Below are 20,256 nucleotides of genomic sequence, written 5' to 3'. Positions count from 1 at the left end.
GATGATAAGACGATAAAGCCTTGCATTCGTGACTTCCTAGGGGTTGGGCTACTACCGCATATCCATCCATGTCTCTAAGGACTGAGCAACTCCTTGCGTATGCGTATTAATGATCGCTTGCTTGGGCTATCTTCAGATGAAGACGCTGCCTAAAAATACGAAGACCTCATGATGCCGGTGCTAAGTCGTGCAATAGTGTACAATGTGGTTGTTTGTAGCCTTTTTACTCGTCCTGGTCCATTGTCTCCTCGAATCCTTCTGAGTCGCCAGTATCCGTATCGTCAGAATAGTCTTTATCCTGAGAAACATCAATAAACTTGGTGCTATTCATGCCCTCGCCCTCTTCGCTATCAGCGTTGCCCTCCGTGCCAATTTCACTCTGGGAATCCCTGGCGTCATCTAGAAAGGCCACAACTTTGGCAGTTGGCGACTTCTTTGGTGGCTCTAAAACGTCGCCGCTCCATGGCTTGCACTCTTTGACGAGCTCGCCACACTTGAGACACGTCCAGCCTTCACCTTCTTCGCGCTCTAGTCGCGTTGCGATGCAGACAAAGCAATATATGCAGCCGCAAGGGATGGTCTCGTAAGGATTGGTGATATCGGTTTGGGAAGAGCCGATAACACCACTTGATGCGGCTGCTGCCATGATCTCGGTCTCTGTGCTCGCAAGGGCGTTCTGATCCTGGTAGCATATGGCGCATGTGCGTTCGGGCAAAAAGCCCAGTTCACCATTAGCCGACTTATCTTCGTCTCCCTTTGTGGTGATGATCTCTTTCGTCTTGCGCCATGTCCTTGAAATCCACCTCCTCCACCGGTTGATGCCAACAAGCGGCAATATGAATAGAAGAAACTCCGTGAAAGCGTGCCAAACAAGTTGTCGGTTGAGGTACTCAAAAGAGACCTCTCGGCTCACCTGACTGGTTGGTGGAGCCAGGCGCATTCGTAAGACTCTATCGAGAAGCGTGCGATATCTTCCCTGCAGTAGAAAGACGAGAAACGAAACGAAGGCTGCTCCAGCGTGGAGCGTCGTTACCCGGGACGTCAGCCGCGACAATCTTTGGAGTCGAGGGTTGGGCTCGTCGCTGTAACCATCGTCGTTCTCGAGCAACCAGTTCTCCCACTTCTCCCAGCCGTATTTCCCAAATACGGTGGCTAATCCGTATAGTGACTTCTGCCACCTAGATGGCGCAACGAGGACGGATCCATCTTTGCGCGCATCCGTGTATTTCAGGTTCTGTAGAGCTGCTCCATATGTCGCGTCGTTATCCCAGACTGTCAACTTGAATAGGATGGCGCGAAGTGCAAGAAGGATCTCAGCAGACCAGTCGTCTTTCAGGTGGCCGCCAGCGAAGTACTTGAGTGCATCGCCAACCTGGCCGCGAAGCAACTCCAATAGTTCGTCATCGAGTAATTCTGCGTCGACTTGCCCGACCCTGAAGGCGGGGCGAGTGCCGTCTTGCGTTGAAATCGAGTCCCATGCTGAGCCGAGGCGACTGAAAGGGAAGGGCAAACGATCAATCTGGGCGCGGGCGCGTGAGGAATCACGCTGGGCGGCGAGTCGTGCTGCGTTATCGGCTTCGCGGGCTTGTCGTCGTGCTGCCAGCCGCTGCTGCGCTTGCGCAAAATTGGTCGATGTCATCTGGGCAGCATTGGGTGGTGAAAGGTGGTGATGAGGTGCAAATTGCGATGCATCACACCTCTTCCATCAAGTGGCTGATGATAAGGTGACGGTAGTTCTGGCACCTCAAGAGTGGTAAGTGGAGGAAAAGCCGAGGTCCGCTCTGCTCACCTGCATCGGCTGCCACCAAACCCGTTGCGCTGCTCAAGTCCCCGAGGCCCCTGCCTGCCGCGGATGGTCTGGGGATTATTACCTGAGCCATGACCTGGGCGGGAGTGGCCTGAGCCGAGAATCGGCCGGAGGCTGGAGTCTGACGTCCCGGGGCGCCCGTGCCATTCTAGTGGAGGTCATGTCCCCTGTCCTTCTTGTACGACCACAGCTTCCTGAGCCTCCGACTTTTATTCATTACCTTACCAAAGCAACTCTACTTTGAGCAAGTTGGCTGTGGTCTTACAAACCAATATACATCTCTGTCATACTGTTTACTGATTGCTCTGCAGATGCGATGCAGAAGACAGGCTTACATCAGACGGTGTGTCACCAACCTGGACCCCTGTACAACCGCAGAGCGGGAGGAGGTTGAGTGCTTGAGATGAACGTGCCTCAATCACCAACCCTTGCCGCCATAGGGACGGAATACTACCGCAGATAGTCGTCGTCTCCGCATCTCTGCCATCACTGAAGGTTGTCGACATGAACACGAACGGACATACCCGACACACCATGCGCCATTCTATAGCACTGTGCTGAGACGGGGAGGTGACCCTTGCCTTACCCGCAGACATCTTCGCAGCTTTGGGGTGTGACAAGAAGGAGAGAAGAAGGAAATCTTGCATTCGATTCGCCAACGTCCGGCCACCACAGCTGCAGCATCAGGTCAAGCTTATGTCGACTAGCGCCAACAACCCATCTTATCGGCCTCACGAGTCTGAGAGGCTTGCAAGGCATTCTCAGGGCATTCTTCGCTTGTCAAATTCTTGCCCTGTTGTCTCAAGCGTTTTGCGATTACGCTGAATTGACATCTTCAAGCCCATCTTTCTCACACGGAGCTAATCTGACCGCCGGAGTTGAGCGAGGCCAATGACGCACATCGTGATTTGGACGTGTATGAAGCCTTCATCACATCACATCGTCGATGGTAACGTTACCCAGTAACTAAAAGCCCGTTCAACCTCAGTATACACAGCGCCCCGGGTTTGACTTGATCGTACTACACAATCTTTCAAAACTCGTTGATCAAGGGCTACAGGCAATGAGGAGCTCGCCTATTGTGACGAGGTCTATCTTTCTGTTAGCATTGTAGGCCGGAAGAGTAAGGAGTAGAACACCAACTTCGTGCCTTGCGCTAGAACCTTCCATCAAATCTCGCTGCCTACTCAAACCTGCTGGAGATCCAATGAGAGTCTATCTCTGGCCGGATTCAATATCGAGACAACTGAAAACACTGGTTCTTGGTTCGACAAACGGGTAGAGCGGGAGGCTCAGACTAGACATCGTGCAGCGGGCTTGTTAGGAACCGTATACCTGCATGAAGGCATTCCTAATTCGGAAAAAGTGTACACCCTAAGCATCCTCTGCCCAATCGACCGGGACGCAGGCGTGGCTCAACACGGCTTCGACGCAACCCGGCCCATACCCAGCTTCTCACAGTGGTGCTTACCAAGATGCTTCTATTTTCACTTATCGCTTCAGAGTCACTCACTCACCGCGCTTTTTTGTGGTTCCAGCTCCAGAAACAGTGTCCGAAGAGGCTCGGAGCATAGCAAAGTGGCGGGCGGCCCGAACAACAAGCGCGTATTGAGAACTACGGAACGCTTTTCTGTTATGTCATCTCTCTTCACCCATTTCCTTCCCCGGTCGATGTCTTGCATGTCCAAATTGGGCTGGTCAAGATGTGAACGTGACATTGAGGCATCCAGTCTACCGACAGGGGCAGAGACGGTTAAGAGTTCGTCCATCGTCAGTTGTCAAGGCAAAGATTTACATAAACACCAGCAGCATCTCCTTTGGCCTTGGACGATCCGAACACAGAGAAGCAATCTGGCATATGTACTAGATCAGATTCCCCTTCACAACCAATCACGACGTCAAACTAAGCTCACTGTAGTTCACGATGGAGCTCACGCCAAACACCAGCCCAAGGGAAGCCAATAGCCCGGGAGATACGCAGCAACGTGCTGGGGCCGCCAAATCAAAAGCCACCATTAGAGCATCTCTCGCCTGTGTGCCCTGTCGATCAAAGCACGTCAAGTGTGACTCGGCCTTACCAACCTGCCTAAGATGCCGCTTGGAGGAGAAGACCTGCTACTACGCAAAGTCTCGCCGAGGTATTCGAGATGCCAAGAAACGCAGTCTCATCAACGATCCTATCGCACCTCCTTCAGCCTCGCCGGACACGCCAGTCTCTTTCCCATCTCCCGAGGTGGCGAGCTTCGATATTCCCATTCACGTAGTCGACAAGCTACCCTGTGGATGGTCTCTGGCCAGGAGCTCTCATCTCCCTGACTTGAACACCGCATCACCGACTTCGCTTCTCTTCGACCTTTACTTCACCAACTTTCACGATACCCATCCGTGGCTCTTGCCCAGGAACCAGCTCCTCAGTCGTATTCGGTCGAACCCCCAGCCTTTCCATTTCCTCACAAGCTGTATCACGTACGTGGGATCACTCTTCTCAAATGCTGTCTCATCAGAGGAACTTCGAGAGAAAGCATTCAGTCTCGCAAGTGGCAGCTTGCCTATGACTTGCTGGACTGTACAGGGTCTCCTCGTTCTCAGTGTTGCTGCTTTTGGCGAGGGACGATTGGACTTGAGTGCGGGGTGGATGGACGCTGCAACTCAGATGGCTCTCGATCTCGGCATGCAAGACAAGTCGTTTGCAGATGCTGCAGGTGATCCTTTCGTTGCAGAGAGCTCACGAAGGACCTACTGGGCGCTTTACTGGCAAGGCAACATGCGAGCGATGCGCGAGGACTCGCCCGCTTTCGTGTTGTCCGGCGTTGTCGCAACGACTGAACTTCCATGTGAAGAATGGGAATATCAGTCAGGGGTAAGTCACTATTACCGCCAATCTGATGTTGGTACTAACAAAAACCAGGAGATTCCACAACCGTTGTCCCTTAAGGAGTACAACGCAAGAGATCCTATGGATGAAACGAGCCATTCGTCGTGGACGTATCTCATTGATCTGTGCCGGTTGAGCACGGAGTTGATACTCCCTATGCCAACACTGCCACCAGGACTATTGTCTAATACCATCGATAGAGCCGACTCCAGATTGGTCAGTTGGCTCATCAACCTACCTAAATGGAAACAACAGTTGGTGGACTCGGGGGGTGCAGTTGACATGGTTCTGTTTCACGCGATGGCCTACGCGTATAGGTGAGTATGCTTCATCCATAAAGTAGTCTAAGGCTCCATAATACTAATCGAAAGATAGCCTGAGGATCAAGATGCAACTACCCATGGAAGCGTCGGGATTTGGGATTCGGGACCTGCTCACGCTTGGCCCGCTCTTCAAAGCGCGCCACATGACCTTACCTCGGATGCCGCGATGCTCCAGCTCGACTTATCCATGGCTCGAATGCTCAACCGCCCTACAAGCAGGCCTGTCGACAATCGGTCTCTTCAACTTCTCGCTTCCACCGGCCCGATACAGCCCTGCATGCATCATCGGGTTGCGAAGGGCCGCTCTCGCACTACTCGATGCGAGAATGTATGGCGGATCAGATTCACCGGCTCTGCGTGAGAAGCTTGATCTCCTGCTCGGCGTACTCAAGGTTGCCGGTGAGATGTGGCCCGTCGCAAGAAGCATTGGCAATGAAGTCAGCGAAGTGTTGAGAGAGCTTAATGTGACCAACAATCGTGACAGCGTCACTCAGCTAAACTCATGCATGGATGCTTTCATCACTGACATGTCAACGCCTGCGGTGGCCCCAGATTCTGGCATGTTTTCATTTCCTGAGCCAAGAACAGTGGAGGAGATGTTCAACTGGAGCACCGGAATCATGAACATGGGATTGTGAGATGATGATAGCAGTGGGATGATGAGCTCGGCGCATGGTTGTCTCTTTAGGATGTTCTCACCAGAGGCCCAACTACGCATTAGGAAGAGGATCAAAAATGATTGGTAGTCATCGGATGATTCGAGGAAGGCTTGATTTTCCTGTTTGGTTTCTACAGCGCTTAGATATCCCTGCGTCAATGATATGGTTTCTCATCTTTGTCTCCGCCTAAGGATCATTTTCGCCTGACCATAGAGAGAGGAAATTTTTAACTGACGTGACAGTCGAAGCAAAGCTTGTGGCACACATTGAAGGCAAACGTTCGTTATATGAATGCTGCTGCATTGCTGGAAGCACATGCTTCTTCTCTTGGCCCTGTGGAATGCCATTGTACAGGTAACCTTATTTCACCTTGTAAGGTGTGTCGTCAGGACGGGAGAGTTTCCCAGGGCGCTTGGAGTGACATCCTGCGCTTTCCAACAGCGAACAGCGCCCATGCTCCTCAAACGCCCCACTACCCCGCGATGGACCGCCCTCTACAACAGTGCCCCGCCACAGCGATAAGAGGGCCTGGGTCTAAATTTCCAACCGCTTCTTCGTACTTCACGCCGCCTTCTCGAATACGAGACTTCAACCTCTCGTCAACACCAACCCGAAACTCCTTGGGACCGAAACGACTGTGGCATCGACACCTTGGTCGCTCACCAGGAAGACCACAACATGAGCTTCGCGATCGAGGTGCCCGGCGATGCCAACCCCCTCAGCCTGCAGGAGCTCTGCCGCGTTCTCGAATCCGCGACTTCGGCCGACTATGCGCGCAGACAGGCCGCTGGGCAACAGCTGACATCATGGGAAACGGAGAAGGGATACTTCTCTTCCCTTCAGGTATGTAAATCCACCCTTTGTGTACGATATGATCAAGTAACTCACCGACGCCCTATCCCTAGACCGTTTTTCTCGATAAATCCCTTCCTCACGAGCTTCGATTCCTAGCCGTCATTCAGCTTAAGAACGGCATCGACAAATACTGGCGCCTTCTCCCCCACGTCAAAGGTGGTCTGGACCCGGAAGAGAAGAATGTCGTCCGGCAACGCTTGTTCCAGGGCACGCTCGAAGAGGAGGAGACAGGACTGTCGCTGCACAACTCCCTCGTCACCGCCAAAGTCATTAGGATTGACTACCCGCAGCACTGGCCGGAAGCACTCTCGCAAATTATCGGCTTGGTCAGGTCCTCAAAGAACGGCAACCAGCAGCATCTTTATGGTTCTCTCCAGATCCTCCTTCGCGTTGTGAAGGAGCTGGGCACCGCTCGCCTCAGAAGATCCCAAACCGCCCTCCAGTCTGTCACCCCCGAAATGGTGTACTTGCTGGGAGAGATTTACACCGAAAAGTCAGCAGTCTGGGTTGATTATCTCACGAGTGGTCGTGGCGAGGAGGATGCGGCCGATGCGGCTATGCTCAACAGTCTCATCTCTCTTAAAACCATTCGACGGTTGCTCGTGGTAGGCTATGAGGCTCCTCATAACGACAAGACGGTCGAACAGTTTTGGACCGTGTCTCAAAATCACTTTGGCCAATTCCTTGGCTTTGTGAGCCACGACTCGCCAGTCCCGGCACCCTATCAAGATACCGTGGGAAAGCACCTCCTGCAGTTTACAAAGCTGCATATCGACATGTCCGAGGCGCATCCCGCCAGTTTCGCCGTTTTACCAAATTCTTTACCCTTGGTTCACGCCTACTGGGACCTCGTCGCGAAGTTTGCCGAAGTTTTCGAAAAGTCAGGTGGCATCCGGCAGTCTTCCGGTGATTCGGGCCCATCAGAATCAAAGTCAAAGGTCGAGGGACCCTTGCTGGAAAGACTGGCCCTGAGGGGCCTGCTGCTGATGAGAGCATGCTTGAGAATTGCATTTTATCCCAAGCAGACGTTCAAATTCCGGAGTGCGGAAGCTAAGAAGGACGAGAATGATGCTGTTGCGCTCATCAAGCAAGAGCTTCTCAAGGATGATTTCGTGGTCCAGATGGCGAATATCATCATCACACATCTCTTCGTCTTCCGGAAGGCAGATCTCGATGCATGGGAGGAAGACCCCGAGGAGTGGGAACAACAGGAACAGAGTGAGGGCAACGCCTACGAATGGGAAGTCCGCCCCTGCGCTGAGAAGCTCTTCCTTGACTTGCTTGTCAACTTCAAGGATCTCATGATACCACCTCTGCTTTCTTACTTCCAAACCGCGTCAAACTCACAGTCAGATATCGCTACAAAGGAAGCAGTGTATACGGCTATGGGTTTGGCTGCACCTAACGTCATGAACGCGTTCGATTTCGATAGTCTCCTGGTCTCGACTGTTCTTCAAGATGCGCAGCAACAAGGGCCCTTGTATAAGGTTCTCCGCAGACGCATCGCAATCATGGTCAGCCAATGGGTTACGGTCAAGATTGCCGACAACAGTAGACCACTCATCTACGAAATGTTCCGTCACTTTCTCAACCCCGCGGACCCGAACAACGACATTGTCGTCAGAATCACAGCCGCGCGTCAGCTGCGGTGGATCGTAGACGAGCTTGCCTTCAGCGCAGAGGCTTTCCTCCCCTACGCAGCCGATGTGCTTAATGAGCTACTTCAGCTCATTCAAAATGTTGACGTGGACGAGACCAAGCTCGCCGTGCTGGAGTCCATGCGTATCTTGGTCACGAGACTAGAGAATTACGTCTCTCAGTTCGCAGACTTTATCATGTCAAGCCTACCGAGCATTTGGGAAAACTCTGGAACGGAGGAGTACATGATTAAACAGGCCATCATCGCCATCTTTGCCGCGCTGGTTATGTCCATGGGCAGCGACTCTCAGAGGTATCATCACCTGATGGTCCCGTTGCTCTCAGAAGCAGCCAAACCGGGCTCCGACCTGCACACGTACCTGATCGACGAGGCATTGGAGCTATGGAACTCTGTTCTCATGCAGAGCAACCCGCCCTTATCCGCAGATATTATGAGCATCGCGGAATTATCACTTCCCCTGCTGGAGTATCAAACAGAGACCGCTGCGCAGGCGTTGTCCGTGGTTGAGTCCTACATTCTCCTTGGCACACAAGCTGTCATGGAAGATAGACTGCGGCGTCCATTCTTGGTCGCTCTGTCAGGCGTTCTCGACTCTAGAAGCCGAGAGCAGGTCAGACTCGGCACCGTGTGCATTGAATATCTGATTCGGGCCGCCTCTGAGCTCGGCGGAACCCAAGTGATTATGCAGGATCTTCTCGAACTTGGTTTCTTGAAGAAGATTATGGAGGCTCTCCACGATGCTTGGGAGGCACACCAGACGACCGGACCGAACAGGAAGGTTAGCAAGCTCAACACGATAACAGAACGCGACTACTTTGCAATTCTCTCACGACTCCTTATCGCCGACCCGACACTCTTCGTCACCATGCTCACATCTTTCGGGCCTCTAGAACAGGTTTGGGCCTGGCTCAGCGGCGAGTGGTTCTCTCACCTCGACGGGCTGGATCATCTTCCTAGGCAGAAGCTGTCCCTCCTGGCCCTGGCGCGCCTTATGGAGCTCCCGCAGCCCATGCAGAACCTCACACTGAGCAAGTTGCAAGACTATTTCACGCTGTGGGTTGGCACCATTGCCGAGCTCCAGGACGGTACGACGGACGGCACTGACTCGCTCATCTGGGGCGAACTCGAGCCCACGGATTACGATACACCCAAGAGCATCAAGGAGACGGAGTTTGGCGCCAAGGATCCCGTCCACACGATCAACGCCATGAGATTCGTCAAGGAGAGGCTGCAGGATATCGTCCAGCGCTCCGGTGGAGAACAGCAGTTTGAGCAGGAGTGGGCTGCCAATGTGGACAAGGACGTTTTGCAGAAGTTTTGGTCGTTGACGCAGATCACGGGCGCTTAGGGAGCCAGTGCAGCAGCAGCAGCAGCAGCGTTTGCGTGAGCTGTTCGTCGGGATTGAGCTGTAATAGACGGGAAAACATGGGAATGATTATGATTTCATGACGAGGCTGTCAGATAGAGAAAGAGAGGTGCTCATGGCGTATCTCCTGGCAATGGCAAATGTGAATACAAGAACGATTTGACGCCTAATGGCGGAAGCACCCGTCCAAAGAGAACTAATGTTTATTGAAGACTTACATTGGTGGCATAAGTGACTGATTCAAAAGTCGATCTAGATATGCCTCGCTCTAATCGCCAAGAAAACGACACTCTCGCAGTAACATGGTTCTACAACTTGCTCTGACCGTCCTGCGGGATCTTGACAACGACCTTACCCCAGGTCCCGCGGCTGCCCAGAGCAATAAGCGCGTCCGGGATGCGCTCGAGCCCGACAAACTCCTCGTCGGTGAACTCGGTGCCGCGTAGCTTCCCCTCGGCGACGAGCTTCATGATGCCCTTCCACACCTCGACGACGGTCTCCTTCTCCTTGACGGCGTACTGGCCCCAAAAGATGCCGACGAGGCTGATGTTCTTGAGGAGCACCTTGTTCATGGCCACCTTTTCAATCTTGCCGGCCGCGAAGCCAATGATGAGGATGCGGCCGTTCCAGGCCGTGCATTTGGTGCTGGCGTCGACCATGCCGACGGGGTCGTAGACGATGTCGACGCCGCGCCCGCCGGGCGTGAGGGCTTTCACTTTGGCGGGCCAGTCGGCCTCGCGGTAGTCGACGACGTGGTCCGCGCCAAAGGCTTTGGCGACGTCGAGCTTGCGCGGCGTCGAGGCCGTGGCGATGACGGTGGCGCCGAAGGCCTTTGCGACTTGCACGGCGGCGAGGCCGACGCCGCCGGCCGCGGCGTGGACGAGGACGATGTCGCCGGGCTTCACGCCGGCGCGAACGACGAGGGCGCCGTAGGAGGTGGGTGCGGTGATGAAGAGGCCGGCGGCCTCGGTGTAGGACCAGCCGTCTGGGATGGGGAGGAGCTCCTTTTCGCGGGCGACGCACTGGGAGGCGAAGGCGCCTTGGGTTGCGCCGAAGACGCGGGCGCCGACGGGGTATTTTGCGTTTGACGAGGGGGCTTTGAGGACGATGCCTGCGAATTCGCAGCCCGATGTCCAGGGGAAGGCTAGAGTATTTCGGTTTAGTATGGTATACTGAAACGTATGTGTGCTAAGTCTCTGAAGGACAGGAAGGGGAGGACCGTACGAGGTTGAGTCTGGTATTTCCCTTGGATTTGGAGAATGTCAAAAAAGTTGGCGGCCGTGGCGTGGACTTGGATGAGGTACTCGTCATCCTTCTTGGGGACGGGGTCTGGGAGATCCGTCACGCGGAGCTCCTTGGGAGACTTTTGAATCGTTAGATCGAGTGCTCGTTTAGGGAGAATCGTTCCTCAATGGTGATGAAGCTCACCTTGACATATTCCTTAATCTGAATGCCGCGCATTGTGAAGATGGATTCTACTGTGATGTCTGGTACTCTTCGTAGGTAAGGTACTTGATTTGAGATAGATTGAAGGCCAGATGTGAGGTAAAGCTGGCCAAAGTTATATGTAGGAAACTACCGTAAGAGCCGGATGAGATGGAAGATGAATATTGTGAGTTTGTATGAACCTAAGATTGAGGATATGAGCTGTCGTTAGTCTCGAGCTTCTCTACACGTTGTTACCCCGGACCGGGGGTCTTGGAGACGCCGAGGAGGGGGGGAGCCGAGGCAACGTCTGTGGCCCCTCGTTGGCTAGATTTGGGGCCTTTTCGGTGTGCGAATTCCGGGGATGTGGAGGAGGCTCGGTGAGCAGCAGAGAGAGACATGGCCCAAGCGCCTGCCTTAGGGTACAAGATCTAGATGCAGATTGGAGGTTCTTTGGCAGGTAGGTAATCAGAGGGATCCAGCCCACCGGCATCAGCTGTTGTCGTCATTTTGGCTACAAATGTGGCGTGTGGATGGCCCTAGTAGATGAATTGGTTGCAATAGGTAGTTGCTTATGCTCTGTGCATCTGATTGAGGTCGTATTTGTATCTGCGCTATCAATACTCCGTACCTATGGACTACCTGAATTGTCATCGACGACTTCACACATGTTGTGAATGTTTGATTGAATGATGCTGCTCCGTTACTCGAGGGTAGGCACACTTCCAAAATTGGCCACAAACTTTCCCTTCAAGAGATTAGGTATTGCAGCTCCAAGCCCTTGTGGATGGACGCCGGATTGCTCGCGCGCTATTTGTTGCCGAGTTGTATCGCCATCGTGAATTAGAGGTAGAAGTCGATGGATGACAATGGAAGAGATGACTGTGGACATGACCTGAGGCTACTTTTAAGTTGGGGTCGTCCAGGGGGGGCGGTCGTTTGGCGCATGGGAATTGAGGGACGTGGAATTCGATACCTACACCTAATCCTGACAATGCGGCTTGGTCGATCATCGCGGGCGAGCATTGATTTCTTCCCCAATAGAATCATTTCTCTGCCCTTGATGTCAGAGATAATAGAGTGCCCATGTAGTTCCTGCGGATTCTCTTGCATCAAATGGGAGGGAGTGCGCCGCCAGCAGAGACGTCGATTTTGACAGCGCTGTCAAAAGTGACCTTAGCTGAGAACCCCCCTGTTCTTACCTATACCTTACCTTCCGCTCCCACCAGCGTTAGCGCGCTGCGGCAAAAGGTGCCTAATTCGACCTGTTCCGTTCGTGAGGCACCTGCTATTGATGTTACCTACCTACCTACCTACGGACTACCATCCTTGAGTCCAGGCTGCCAGGACCACGAGTCACCACCCAAAGTACCCGACGCCGCACAGCGACAGCACCCTCAGTGGGCACGACCCAGCGCTAACCGTAGTTATCTCACTCTCCCGCTCCATTGCGTAAGGTATTGGATCCGTTCCGCCGCACCTCGTAGAACTGGCCCATGCTTGCTTCTGGGCACTTCATTGCCTCCAGTGCTGCTGCTCGCTGCTGGCTGCTGCCCCTCCCCGACGCCATCATTGGAGCCCACCAACCGTCACCAACGACACAAACACCCAATCCTGCGCAACTCCCCTCCGGCCACCTACCATATTTCACCTGCCTAACTGACTTGCACCTTGCCCCGGCTTGACCTCGCATTCGGTCGTCTTGTCCACATACTCCCAACAACTTCTCTCTTTCCCTCCAACATCTCACGCCTTTGCCTCTCTTCCACCCCTCCGAGCCATTCTCAGGCCTTCCAGAGACCAAGTCGTCGTCATATACTAGGTACACATTCAGACATTGCCTGACCACCAAGCACCTCCACCGATCGCGCCCACGCACCCGCAACACACAAGGTCATGGCCGACAACGCAGAGGGCACCGCCGATGCCCAGGTCACCTTCAAGGTGAAGACGGGCCAGGATAGCAACCATACTATCACCATGTCTGAATCTGCCTCCGTACTCGACCTCAAGACCAAATTGGCCGGCGAAGATTTCGAGAACGTTCCCGTCGAGCGCCAGCGTCTTATCTACTCTGGTCGCGTAATGAAGAACGACGACACACTCGCCACCTACAAGATCAAGCCCAACAACACCATCCACATGGTCAAGAGCGCAGCCAGCAACCCAGCTCCTCAGCCCGCAACTTCAGCCTCCACGCCTGCCGCACCCGCCGTGCCCTCCAACATGGCCGCTGGCACTGCCAACAACATTCTCGCTGGCCTCACCGGAGCCAGATACGCCGGACACATCAACCTGCCCAGTCGCGAGACGTTTGGAGCTGACGGAGGAGTAAGTCTCTTTCAGTGCCGCGGCGAGTCTTGCGTGGCATAAACTAATCTTACGTTTCCAGATGGGTGCCCCGCCATCCGACGACCAGTTGGCCCAGATGCTCTCCGATCCCTCCATGCTCCAGACCATGAACGCCGCCCTCGACAACCCCGACTTCATCAACTACATGATCCAGAGCAACCCACACCTGCGCAATGTCCCCAACGCACGAGAGATCATCCAGTCGCCATTCATGCGCCAGATGATGACCAACCCAGACATGCTTCGCAATGTCATGAGAATGCAGCGCAACATGGCCGGCGGAGGCGGCAACGCTGCCTTCCCTGCGCCTGGCGCCACCGACACTACTCCTGCCGAAGCTGCGGCTGCCGGCGGCAACACGGGTCAGCCCCCCAACCCGTTCGGCTTCCCCGCAGGTTTCCCAGGCTTTGGTGGCGGCGCTGGTGGAATGGGCATGGAGGGACTCGGTGATCTCAGTGCGCTCTTTGGCCCTGGTAGTCCGTTTGCGCCTCAGCAACCCGGTGCTCAAGGTGCAGCTCCCGGTGCGGGAGCGGCGACTGGCGATAGTGCCCAGACTACAGCTGGTGCCGGAGCTACTGGGACGACAGGCACGGCAGCGGGTGGACAGGGCGCAAACTCTACAACGAGTCCACCTCCGGCCAACCCCTTTGCTGCTCTGTTCGCCCCTCCTCCTTACGCAGCTCAGGGTCAAGGCCAAGGCCAGGCACCCGCAAACCCCTTTGGCGCCTCGCCCTTTGGTCAGATCAACCCAGAGATGATGCAGCAGATGATGAGCATGTGGGGTCTCGGTGCAGGCGGCGGTGCTGGTGGAGGCTCTCCGGCTCCCCCAGACAACCGTCCCCCCGAGGAGCGTTATGCCGAGCAACTGCGCCAGCTCAACGATATGGGCTTTTTCGACTTTGATAGGAACGTAGCCGCTCTGCGTCGTAGCGGTGGCAGCGTGCAAGGCGCGATTGAGCATCTTCTGAGTGGTTGATTATGACTTGAAATACATGACCGGGGGGTAGAGAGAGAAAGAGAGAGAGAGAGAGAGCAGAGTAGTAGCAGGAAGCGTCTCACGAGGACGCATGACTTAATGCCCTGTGAACAGGATACGGAGGGAAGTACATACCATACCTAGTTGTCACGCGCTTTGGTTCTGGCAGTTTCCGAGGCGAGATGGAAATTATCCAGGCATGATGTTTATGAAAGTTCACAACCCAATATCTTGGGTCCTCTCGTGACTAAGGAGACCACGTGAAGCCTTGTTATTGACGGAAGTAGAAATACGGAGAGCGTTTGTTATTAATCCCGATCAAGCAAACGTCTTGTATCGCGCTTGATTTAAACGTGGTGGTTTGATTGAATGGTCGTTCCCAAGCTCCGGCGCGATCCGGCTTAGATCGGCCCCGGGTGATTGAGGTGTGCCGGCCCAGAAATCGGCGCCGTAGCGTCTGCAGGCTAAGGAACTCAACTCACCACCAACCACAAACCATGGTTCATGGCGGCTTGAGTCTATCAGCCTTCCTCCACAACAACGTGTTCGGATAAGATGTAGCGAAAATGATTCAAGGAATCTTCTATGCTAGGTTCTTTCCCAAGGAGGGTATGTATTATTTTTTTCTTTTTTTCCTTTTGAAAGAGGCTGCAATGCGCTCGCTCTCTTAAACTTCGCAGAAGGTCATTACTCAACGACGCACCTCAAACTAACCTCCACGATGTAGGCCCGCACATCGTGGCCCAGTCGCCGCCGGGCTGCATCACCACGCCGCCCCCCGGCTCTGGGGCGACGGCCGCGATGAAGCCGCCGCTCATCGACTGGGAGGTGATGCAGGAGTACATTGTGCCGCGCAAGGCCTTTTTCAACCGGTACATGACGGTGCAGGACCCCGAGGGCAAGTACGCGGTGCTGGGGTTCCCCGTGCTGATCCCGCACCAAAAGTACCAGCGCAACGAGTTCATCTTCAACTTTGGGCTGGTGCTGGACGCCGACGCGGATTTGGCGCAGTATGAGCCCGTTGTGCGGCGGTTGGCGGTCACGTTTAAGGAGATGGAGAAGCAGAATGAGTATTTGAGCCAGGAGGGTAGCGGTGGAGGGTCAGGAGCGGCTGGGATGAGGGAGAGGAGGCCGATTGAGAGTTTGTTGGAGATTGTCAAGGAGGATTTGAACAACTATGGCGAGTGCATGATTCCTGTTGGTAAGTTACACACTCTCCCCTTTCTTGCTCTCCGGTTCCGCGCATCGCCAATATCTCGAGATATCGCTGACCACAGAGGGCCCCAAAAGACGACGCAAACACCATCAACATGAAGCTCTTCCCGCACCACGCCAGCCCGCCCCAGGTCCGCGGCTGGCACGTCCCCGTCGCCAAGATGAAATTCGCCGAGATCGTCGACCAGACCTGGGACCTGACGATGCAGAAAGTCGTCGCGCACATTGACGGTGTGAACGACGTCCGCCGCATCGCCTGGCTCGCCGACGTCTCGCTCGACCTCGCCACGCTGGCCCTCCGCCACCTGCTGTATTACGACACCGTCCTGCTGCTCGACATGTTCTTCTTTGGCAGCTGCTACGCGCCCCGCCCCGGGATACACGACTTCGTCGCGGACCGGGACGGGATCGTGGACGAGTGCGCGGCGTACGTGTGCATCCACGCCCGGCAGCGCGTCAGCAACTTTATGCTCATCAAGCTCATGACGAGCTTCTGTGTGGGCAAGAGCGTGATGGAGTGGCTGCGCACGCACCAGGAGGCCGGGTTCGACGTGCTGAGGTACGTGGACGTCAGGCGGCTGGTGCAGTTTGGCGTCATCAAGGGGTGCTTGTACCGCGTGCACAAGTACGTCGTGTCCAAGCAGTACCTCGCGGGACTAGCGACGGGCCAGGCGCGGCCCAGGGCTGGTGGCGGGGGAGGAGGCGACGCGCTGCAGGTGTATACGGACGGGTGTCACTCGTTTGACCAGATTATTACGGAGAAGAATCTCACGGATGGGGAGATTATGGAGAAGCTCAAGGCCTTGCCGGTGCCGAGCGGGGATCTGACTGTGTTTTATCGTTGAGGGTGTCTTTATAAAATGTTGTCATGAGCATGGTGGTTTTACATTGTTCTAAGTTTTTGGTAGTGTACAGGTCATTGTACAGATATTTGCACATGGTATCGGATGTGATACATCAAAATATTTCGAAAGACGAGAAGGACTGCGGCAGTCTCTCGTTTACTCCCGCGACTTGCCCTCCTCGAACGCTTGCTGGCGCTCGCTCTTCTTGGGGAACTTGATATCCGGGTTATTCGCAACGGTAACCTCCTCCTCCTCGGCGGCCAGCTTCTCCTCGACCATCTGCTCCAGCTCGCGGCGCGACAGCTTGCGGCCCTCGGCCGCGGCGAGCTCCTTGAGCTGCTGCATCAGCACGCGCGTCTTGCCCTTGAAGGGCTCGCCCGGGTAGGCCTTGCCGCTGTCCTGCCACTCCTTGTCACTGACGACCTCGATGATGCGGACGTTGTGCTTGCCCTTGCGGATGATGAGCACGCGGCCGTCAATAAGGAACTTGGGCACGTCCTGCGGGTACCAGAGCTTGACGGGCGTCCAGTCGAGGTTTCCGGGCACGAGGCCGCGCATGTCCTTGCCGGGCGCGGCGGCGACGTAGGCGCCCTGGGCGCGGGCGATGCGGTGGCCCTCGCTGACGGAGGTGGCGAGACCTGCGGCGTAGAGGATGCGGGCGATGCCTTGGTTGTAGATGAGGTTTTCGGGGAGCTGCATGTCCATCTTGGGCGCGTTGTTGAGGGTCGTCGGGTGGCCTTCCACGGCCTTGTAGGGGGCCACGGTGTTGTCCTGTCCCGCTTTCTCGGGCGAGGCGCCGGCGAATTGGGTGCCGGATCCCTTGCTGTACATGAACTGATGCTGCTGCTGCTCCCTGATGGCAACGTCGGCGCCGTGGACGAGAGAGAGCACCTCGAAGGCGAGGGTGTGCTGCGCGACGCGCGCGGGCGGGTTCTTTGCGTGGTCGACCATGAGCTTCTCAATGTTGGCGGTGGGCAGGAAGGTGAAGAGCTTGAGGAGCCGCTCAACCTCGGTGTCGGACCGCCGGGCGAAATAGCCGTAGAGGTCAAAGGCGCTCGTCATAAAGGGGTCGAGCCAAACGGCGTTGCCAGCGCTCTTGCCAAACTTTGCGCCCGCGCTGTCCGTCAGGAGGGGCACCGTGAAGCCGATTGGGTCGTCTCTCCAGGTCTCGGGCATGCGCATGTTGGGGTTCTCCTCAGACGCGCGGATCGTCTTGACGGCCTCGATGCCCGTCACGATGTTTCCGAACTGATCTGAGCCTCCGATTTGCATCTGGACGCCGAGCTTGGAGTACAGGTGCCAAAAGTCCCATCCTTGCATTAAGGGGTAGGTGAATTCTGCGAGGGACATGCCGTCGCCCTTTTCCATCTTGTTCTTGACTCTAGACAGGGGGTCAGCAACTCTGTCGAAAAGGGGTAGGGGGACTTCTCCTATATGAGGACTCACGTATCGCGGCCGAGCATGGGCCCTATCCGCATGAAGCGGCCCAGTCTCTTCATGACATCGTACAATGGCAAGCTTTGCCACCACATGTTGTTGTTCACGAGATGCCTCTTGGCCGCCCAGTCCGCCTCGTGGCCGTACTTTCGCCCCAGGGCTTCCACGTTTGCCCAAATCTTCTTCAGCTGGTAGTGGATCTTTGTGATGTTCATTGAGACCTCGCTATTCGCCATGACCTCGCGCGTCTTCAGTCGGTCCGTCGGGTCACCTATCCTGCCCGTCGCGCCTCCGACCAGCGACACGGCCGTGTACCCGTTGAGGTACATCCAGAAAAGGGGCATAAAGGGGAGAAGGTGGCCGACGTGAAGGGACGCCGCCGTGGGATCGACGCCGACGTATGCGCCTATTCGTTTGGTCCGCAAGAGTTCTTTGACCTGCGGTGTGCGCCTTGAGTTCGGTCAGGTCAGCAAACATTATCTCGAGTAGCGACAGCGAAGGGGGGGCGCCTCGACTCACCCTGCGACGTCCTTGACGTAACCTCGCTCCTCAAATACATCCCAGATGTTCTGAATTTCACCCTGCTCAATTGCTGTGGCGCGTCTTGCCCACTCCTCCTCCCCTGTCTTGCGCTTCTCCACGACCTTTTGTGATACCCATCTCGCTTGGTTTTGTCTGAAATGGGCTACTGGGAGCGCAGCGCATCGAACGCAAATATTCCGCCGTAATTCGGGGAGGCGGGCCACCAATGTCGACGACATGATGGGGTATGTGTGTTGGTAATTAGAAGATCTGTAATTTTGAATGCATTGAAGAAAGAGCGGCAAAGAAAAGCTCAGCACTGGATAGGAGTCTGAGGATGTGAAAACCAACCCTGCCAGCAACCAGAATGACTGACACAGGTCACTCAGAGCTGTCGCGCAACTGATCCCACTCCAAGCTCCAAAAATTTCCCTTATCGCAATGTCGATAAGACTTGTCACGCATGTACGTTGGCCCGATGGCCGGCCCATACCGACTTTCTTCGTCGACCGAAATCACGTGGAGACATCGGGGTGCTATTAGCCAATCACAGTCCTTCCAATGTCAGACGCCCGTCTTCGCGATCCGGAACCTGTGCCTACCCTCGGCTAAGTGGACATCATCGATTCCGGCACTCTAAACCTAGCTCTCCTTCTCAACTTCCAAGCCTCCAAACAACGACATCCCGCCTCCCTCCACCCGCGAATACCAATTGAACCGCCCGTGAAATACCAGCGATCACCATGGCTTCGATTGTGCGCCCTGCTCTTCTCCGGCAAACAGCCACGGCGGCCCGCATGGCCCAGGCCACCCCGATCCGTTCCGCCTTCGTCAAGAACTCGTCAAGAGTCGCCGCCTTCCACACAACCGCCAAGAGGGATCTGTTGCCCGTCGGTCCTCGTACGTCGCAGTCACCTTGCATGCTATACATTTATAATCGAATCATTGCTAACCTATTCACTGCAGAGGTCATTCAGGGTGGAGGTACGAAAACCCATGTGAAAGTCAAAACTTGGAAAAAACGCAAGACATCCTAACCCGTGATAACCTCTAGTGAACGACCCTGCCCCCGTCCCTCCCCCGAGTCCCGCCCATGGCTCCTACCATTGGAGCTTCGACCGCATTCTCGCTGCCGGCCTTGTCCCCATCACCATCGCCCCCTTCGCCGCCGGCTCCCTGAACCCGACAACCGACGCCGTCCTCTGCGCCATGATCCTCATCCACTCCCACACCGGCTTCCAGAACATCATCATCGATTACGTCCCCACCAAGCACTACCCCAAGTCGCGCAAGGCGACGATGTGGGGTCTCAATGTCGTCACCGCACTGGTTGGCCTCGGCCTGTACGAGTTCGAGACCAGCGACGTCGGTGTTACTGAGGCTGTCGCGCGTCTGTGGAAGGCTTAACTCGGGGGAGAGATGGGAGAGAGGTGTCGTTTTGTCCTATTTGACAGCAAATAAAAGGCTGGTCACCTGGGAATAATATCCGATTGAGGATGCGACAGAGGAGGCGGAGACGTCGTGCTAGGATACCAGTACCAGAGAAATGGCGCTGAAGTCGGCTTACTGTATGTGATTCAGGGGGCGCCAGGGTTTAGAATTGGGACGGCCAGTGTATAATCACCAGTCTAGGCAAAATTGGATTCTTTGTCAAGGAACCTGGTGCGACATTTCTGCAAGTGAAATTCAATGTGAGTCGGCTTTAGGATGACAGCTTAAATGTTTATCCGAGATGGATGAGGTGTTCGATGTTAGGCAGATCTAATCACCGCAATGCGGTGTGTAAGGTCGGAAGCAATCAACGGAGGAGAAAATCGACTGAACAAGTAACCGCAATGACAACTTGCTAGAGATCTTGGTCTCTAGTGCAGATTTTGCGTGTGTCAGCGAAGCCTTCGAGAGTCTAATCCCGTATTGAGGTGCAGCTTTCACATTTCTT

The 20,256-nt window shown here is 55.1% G+C and overlaps 8 protein-coding genes across 8 annotated transcripts; 5 read left to right on the top strand and 3 right to left on the bottom strand.

Annotated features, from left to right (window-relative positions):
• Nucleotides 1–223: 223 nt before the first annotated feature.
• On the bottom strand, nucleotides 224–1,639 carry CCOS01_06804 (Pex2/Pex12 amino terminal region; the record flags this gene model as incomplete). The annotated part of the gene is made up of 1 exon (XM_060454972.1): nucleotides 224–1,639. The coding sequence occupies one exon, from the start codon at nucleotides 1,637–1,639 to the stop codon at nucleotides 224–226; it is 1,416 nt and encodes a 471-aa protein (XP_060314672.1).
• A 2,092-nt stretch (nucleotides 1,640–3,731) lies between these two features.
• CCOS01_06803 (uncharacterized protein) lies at nucleotides 3,732–5,643 on the top strand (the record flags this gene model as incomplete). The annotated part of the gene is made up of 3 exons (XM_060454971.1): nucleotides 3,732–4,667; nucleotides 4,716–4,999; nucleotides 5,058–5,643. 3 exons carry the CDS (start codon nucleotides 3,732–3,734, stop codon nucleotides 5,641–5,643), a joined length of 1,806 nt encoding a protein of 601 aa, XP_060314671.1.
• A 699-nt stretch (nucleotides 5,644–6,342) lies between these two features.
• CCOS01_06802 (importin-beta domain-containing protein) lies at nucleotides 6,343–9,527 on the top strand (the record flags this gene model as incomplete). The annotated part of the gene is made up of 2 exons (XM_060454970.1): nucleotides 6,343–6,507; nucleotides 6,570–9,527. 2 exons carry the CDS (start codon nucleotides 6,343–6,345, stop codon nucleotides 9,525–9,527), a joined length of 3,123 nt encoding a protein of 1,040 aa, XP_060314670.1.
• Nucleotides 9,528–9,853: 326 nt separating this feature from the next.
• On the bottom strand, nucleotides 9,854–11,006 carry CCOS01_06801 (zinc-binding dehydrogenase; the record flags this gene model as incomplete). The annotated part of the gene is made up of 3 exons (XM_060454969.1): nucleotides 9,854–10,689; nucleotides 10,770–10,908; nucleotides 10,974–11,006. The coding sequence occupies 3 exons, from the start codon at nucleotides 11,004–11,006 to the stop codon at nucleotides 9,854–9,856; spliced, it is 1,008 nt and encodes a 335-aa protein (XP_060314669.1).
• Nucleotides 11,007–12,866: 1,860 nt separating this feature from the next.
• Nucleotides 12,867–14,298, top strand: CCOS01_06800 (ubiquitin family protein; the record flags this gene model as incomplete). The annotated part of the gene is made up of 2 exons (XM_060454968.1): nucleotides 12,867–13,301; nucleotides 13,363–14,298. 2 exons carry the CDS (start codon nucleotides 12,867–12,869, stop codon nucleotides 14,296–14,298), a joined length of 1,371 nt encoding a protein of 456 aa, XP_060314668.1.
• A 566-nt stretch (nucleotides 14,299–14,864) lies between these two features.
• CCOS01_06799 (nitrogen permease regulator 2) lies at nucleotides 14,865–16,358 on the top strand (the record flags this gene model as incomplete). Its single annotated transcript, XM_060454967.1, has 3 exons — nucleotides 14,865–14,907; nucleotides 15,026–15,499; nucleotides 15,589–16,358. 3 exons carry the CDS (start codon nucleotides 14,865–14,867, stop codon nucleotides 16,356–16,358), a joined length of 1,287 nt encoding a protein of 428 aa, XP_060314667.1.
• A 156-nt stretch (nucleotides 16,359–16,514) lies between these two features.
• CCOS01_06798 (tRNA synthetase class I) lies at nucleotides 16,515–18,556 on the bottom strand (the record flags this gene model as incomplete). The annotated part of the gene is made up of 3 exons (XM_060454966.1): nucleotides 16,515–17,739; nucleotides 17,805–18,245; nucleotides 18,315–18,556. The coding sequence occupies 3 exons, from the start codon at nucleotides 18,554–18,556 to the stop codon at nucleotides 16,515–16,517; spliced, it is 1,908 nt and encodes a 635-aa protein (XP_060314666.1).
• Nucleotides 18,557–19,060: 504 nt separating this feature from the next.
• CCOS01_06797 (CybS protein) lies at nucleotides 19,061–19,724 on the top strand (the record flags this gene model as incomplete). The annotated part of the gene is made up of 3 exons (XM_060454965.1): nucleotides 19,061–19,217; nucleotides 19,284–19,301; nucleotides 19,372–19,724. The coding sequence occupies 3 exons, from the start codon at nucleotides 19,061–19,063 to the stop codon at nucleotides 19,722–19,724; spliced, it is 528 nt and encodes a 175-aa protein (XP_060314665.1).
• Nucleotides 19,725–20,256: the final 532 nt, after the last annotated feature.

This window comes from Colletotrichum costaricense (assembly GCF_030867565.1).
Source record: "Colletotrichum costaricense strain IMI 309622 chromosome Unknown Scaffold_6.1, whole genome shotgun sequence".
Taxonomy (NCBI): Eukaryota; Fungi; Ascomycota; class Sordariomycetes; order Glomerellales; family Glomerellaceae; genus Colletotrichum; species Colletotrichum costaricense.
The sequence above is the reverse complement of the archived record's forward strand: the minus strand, read 5'-3'. Positions and strand labels throughout refer to the sequence as shown.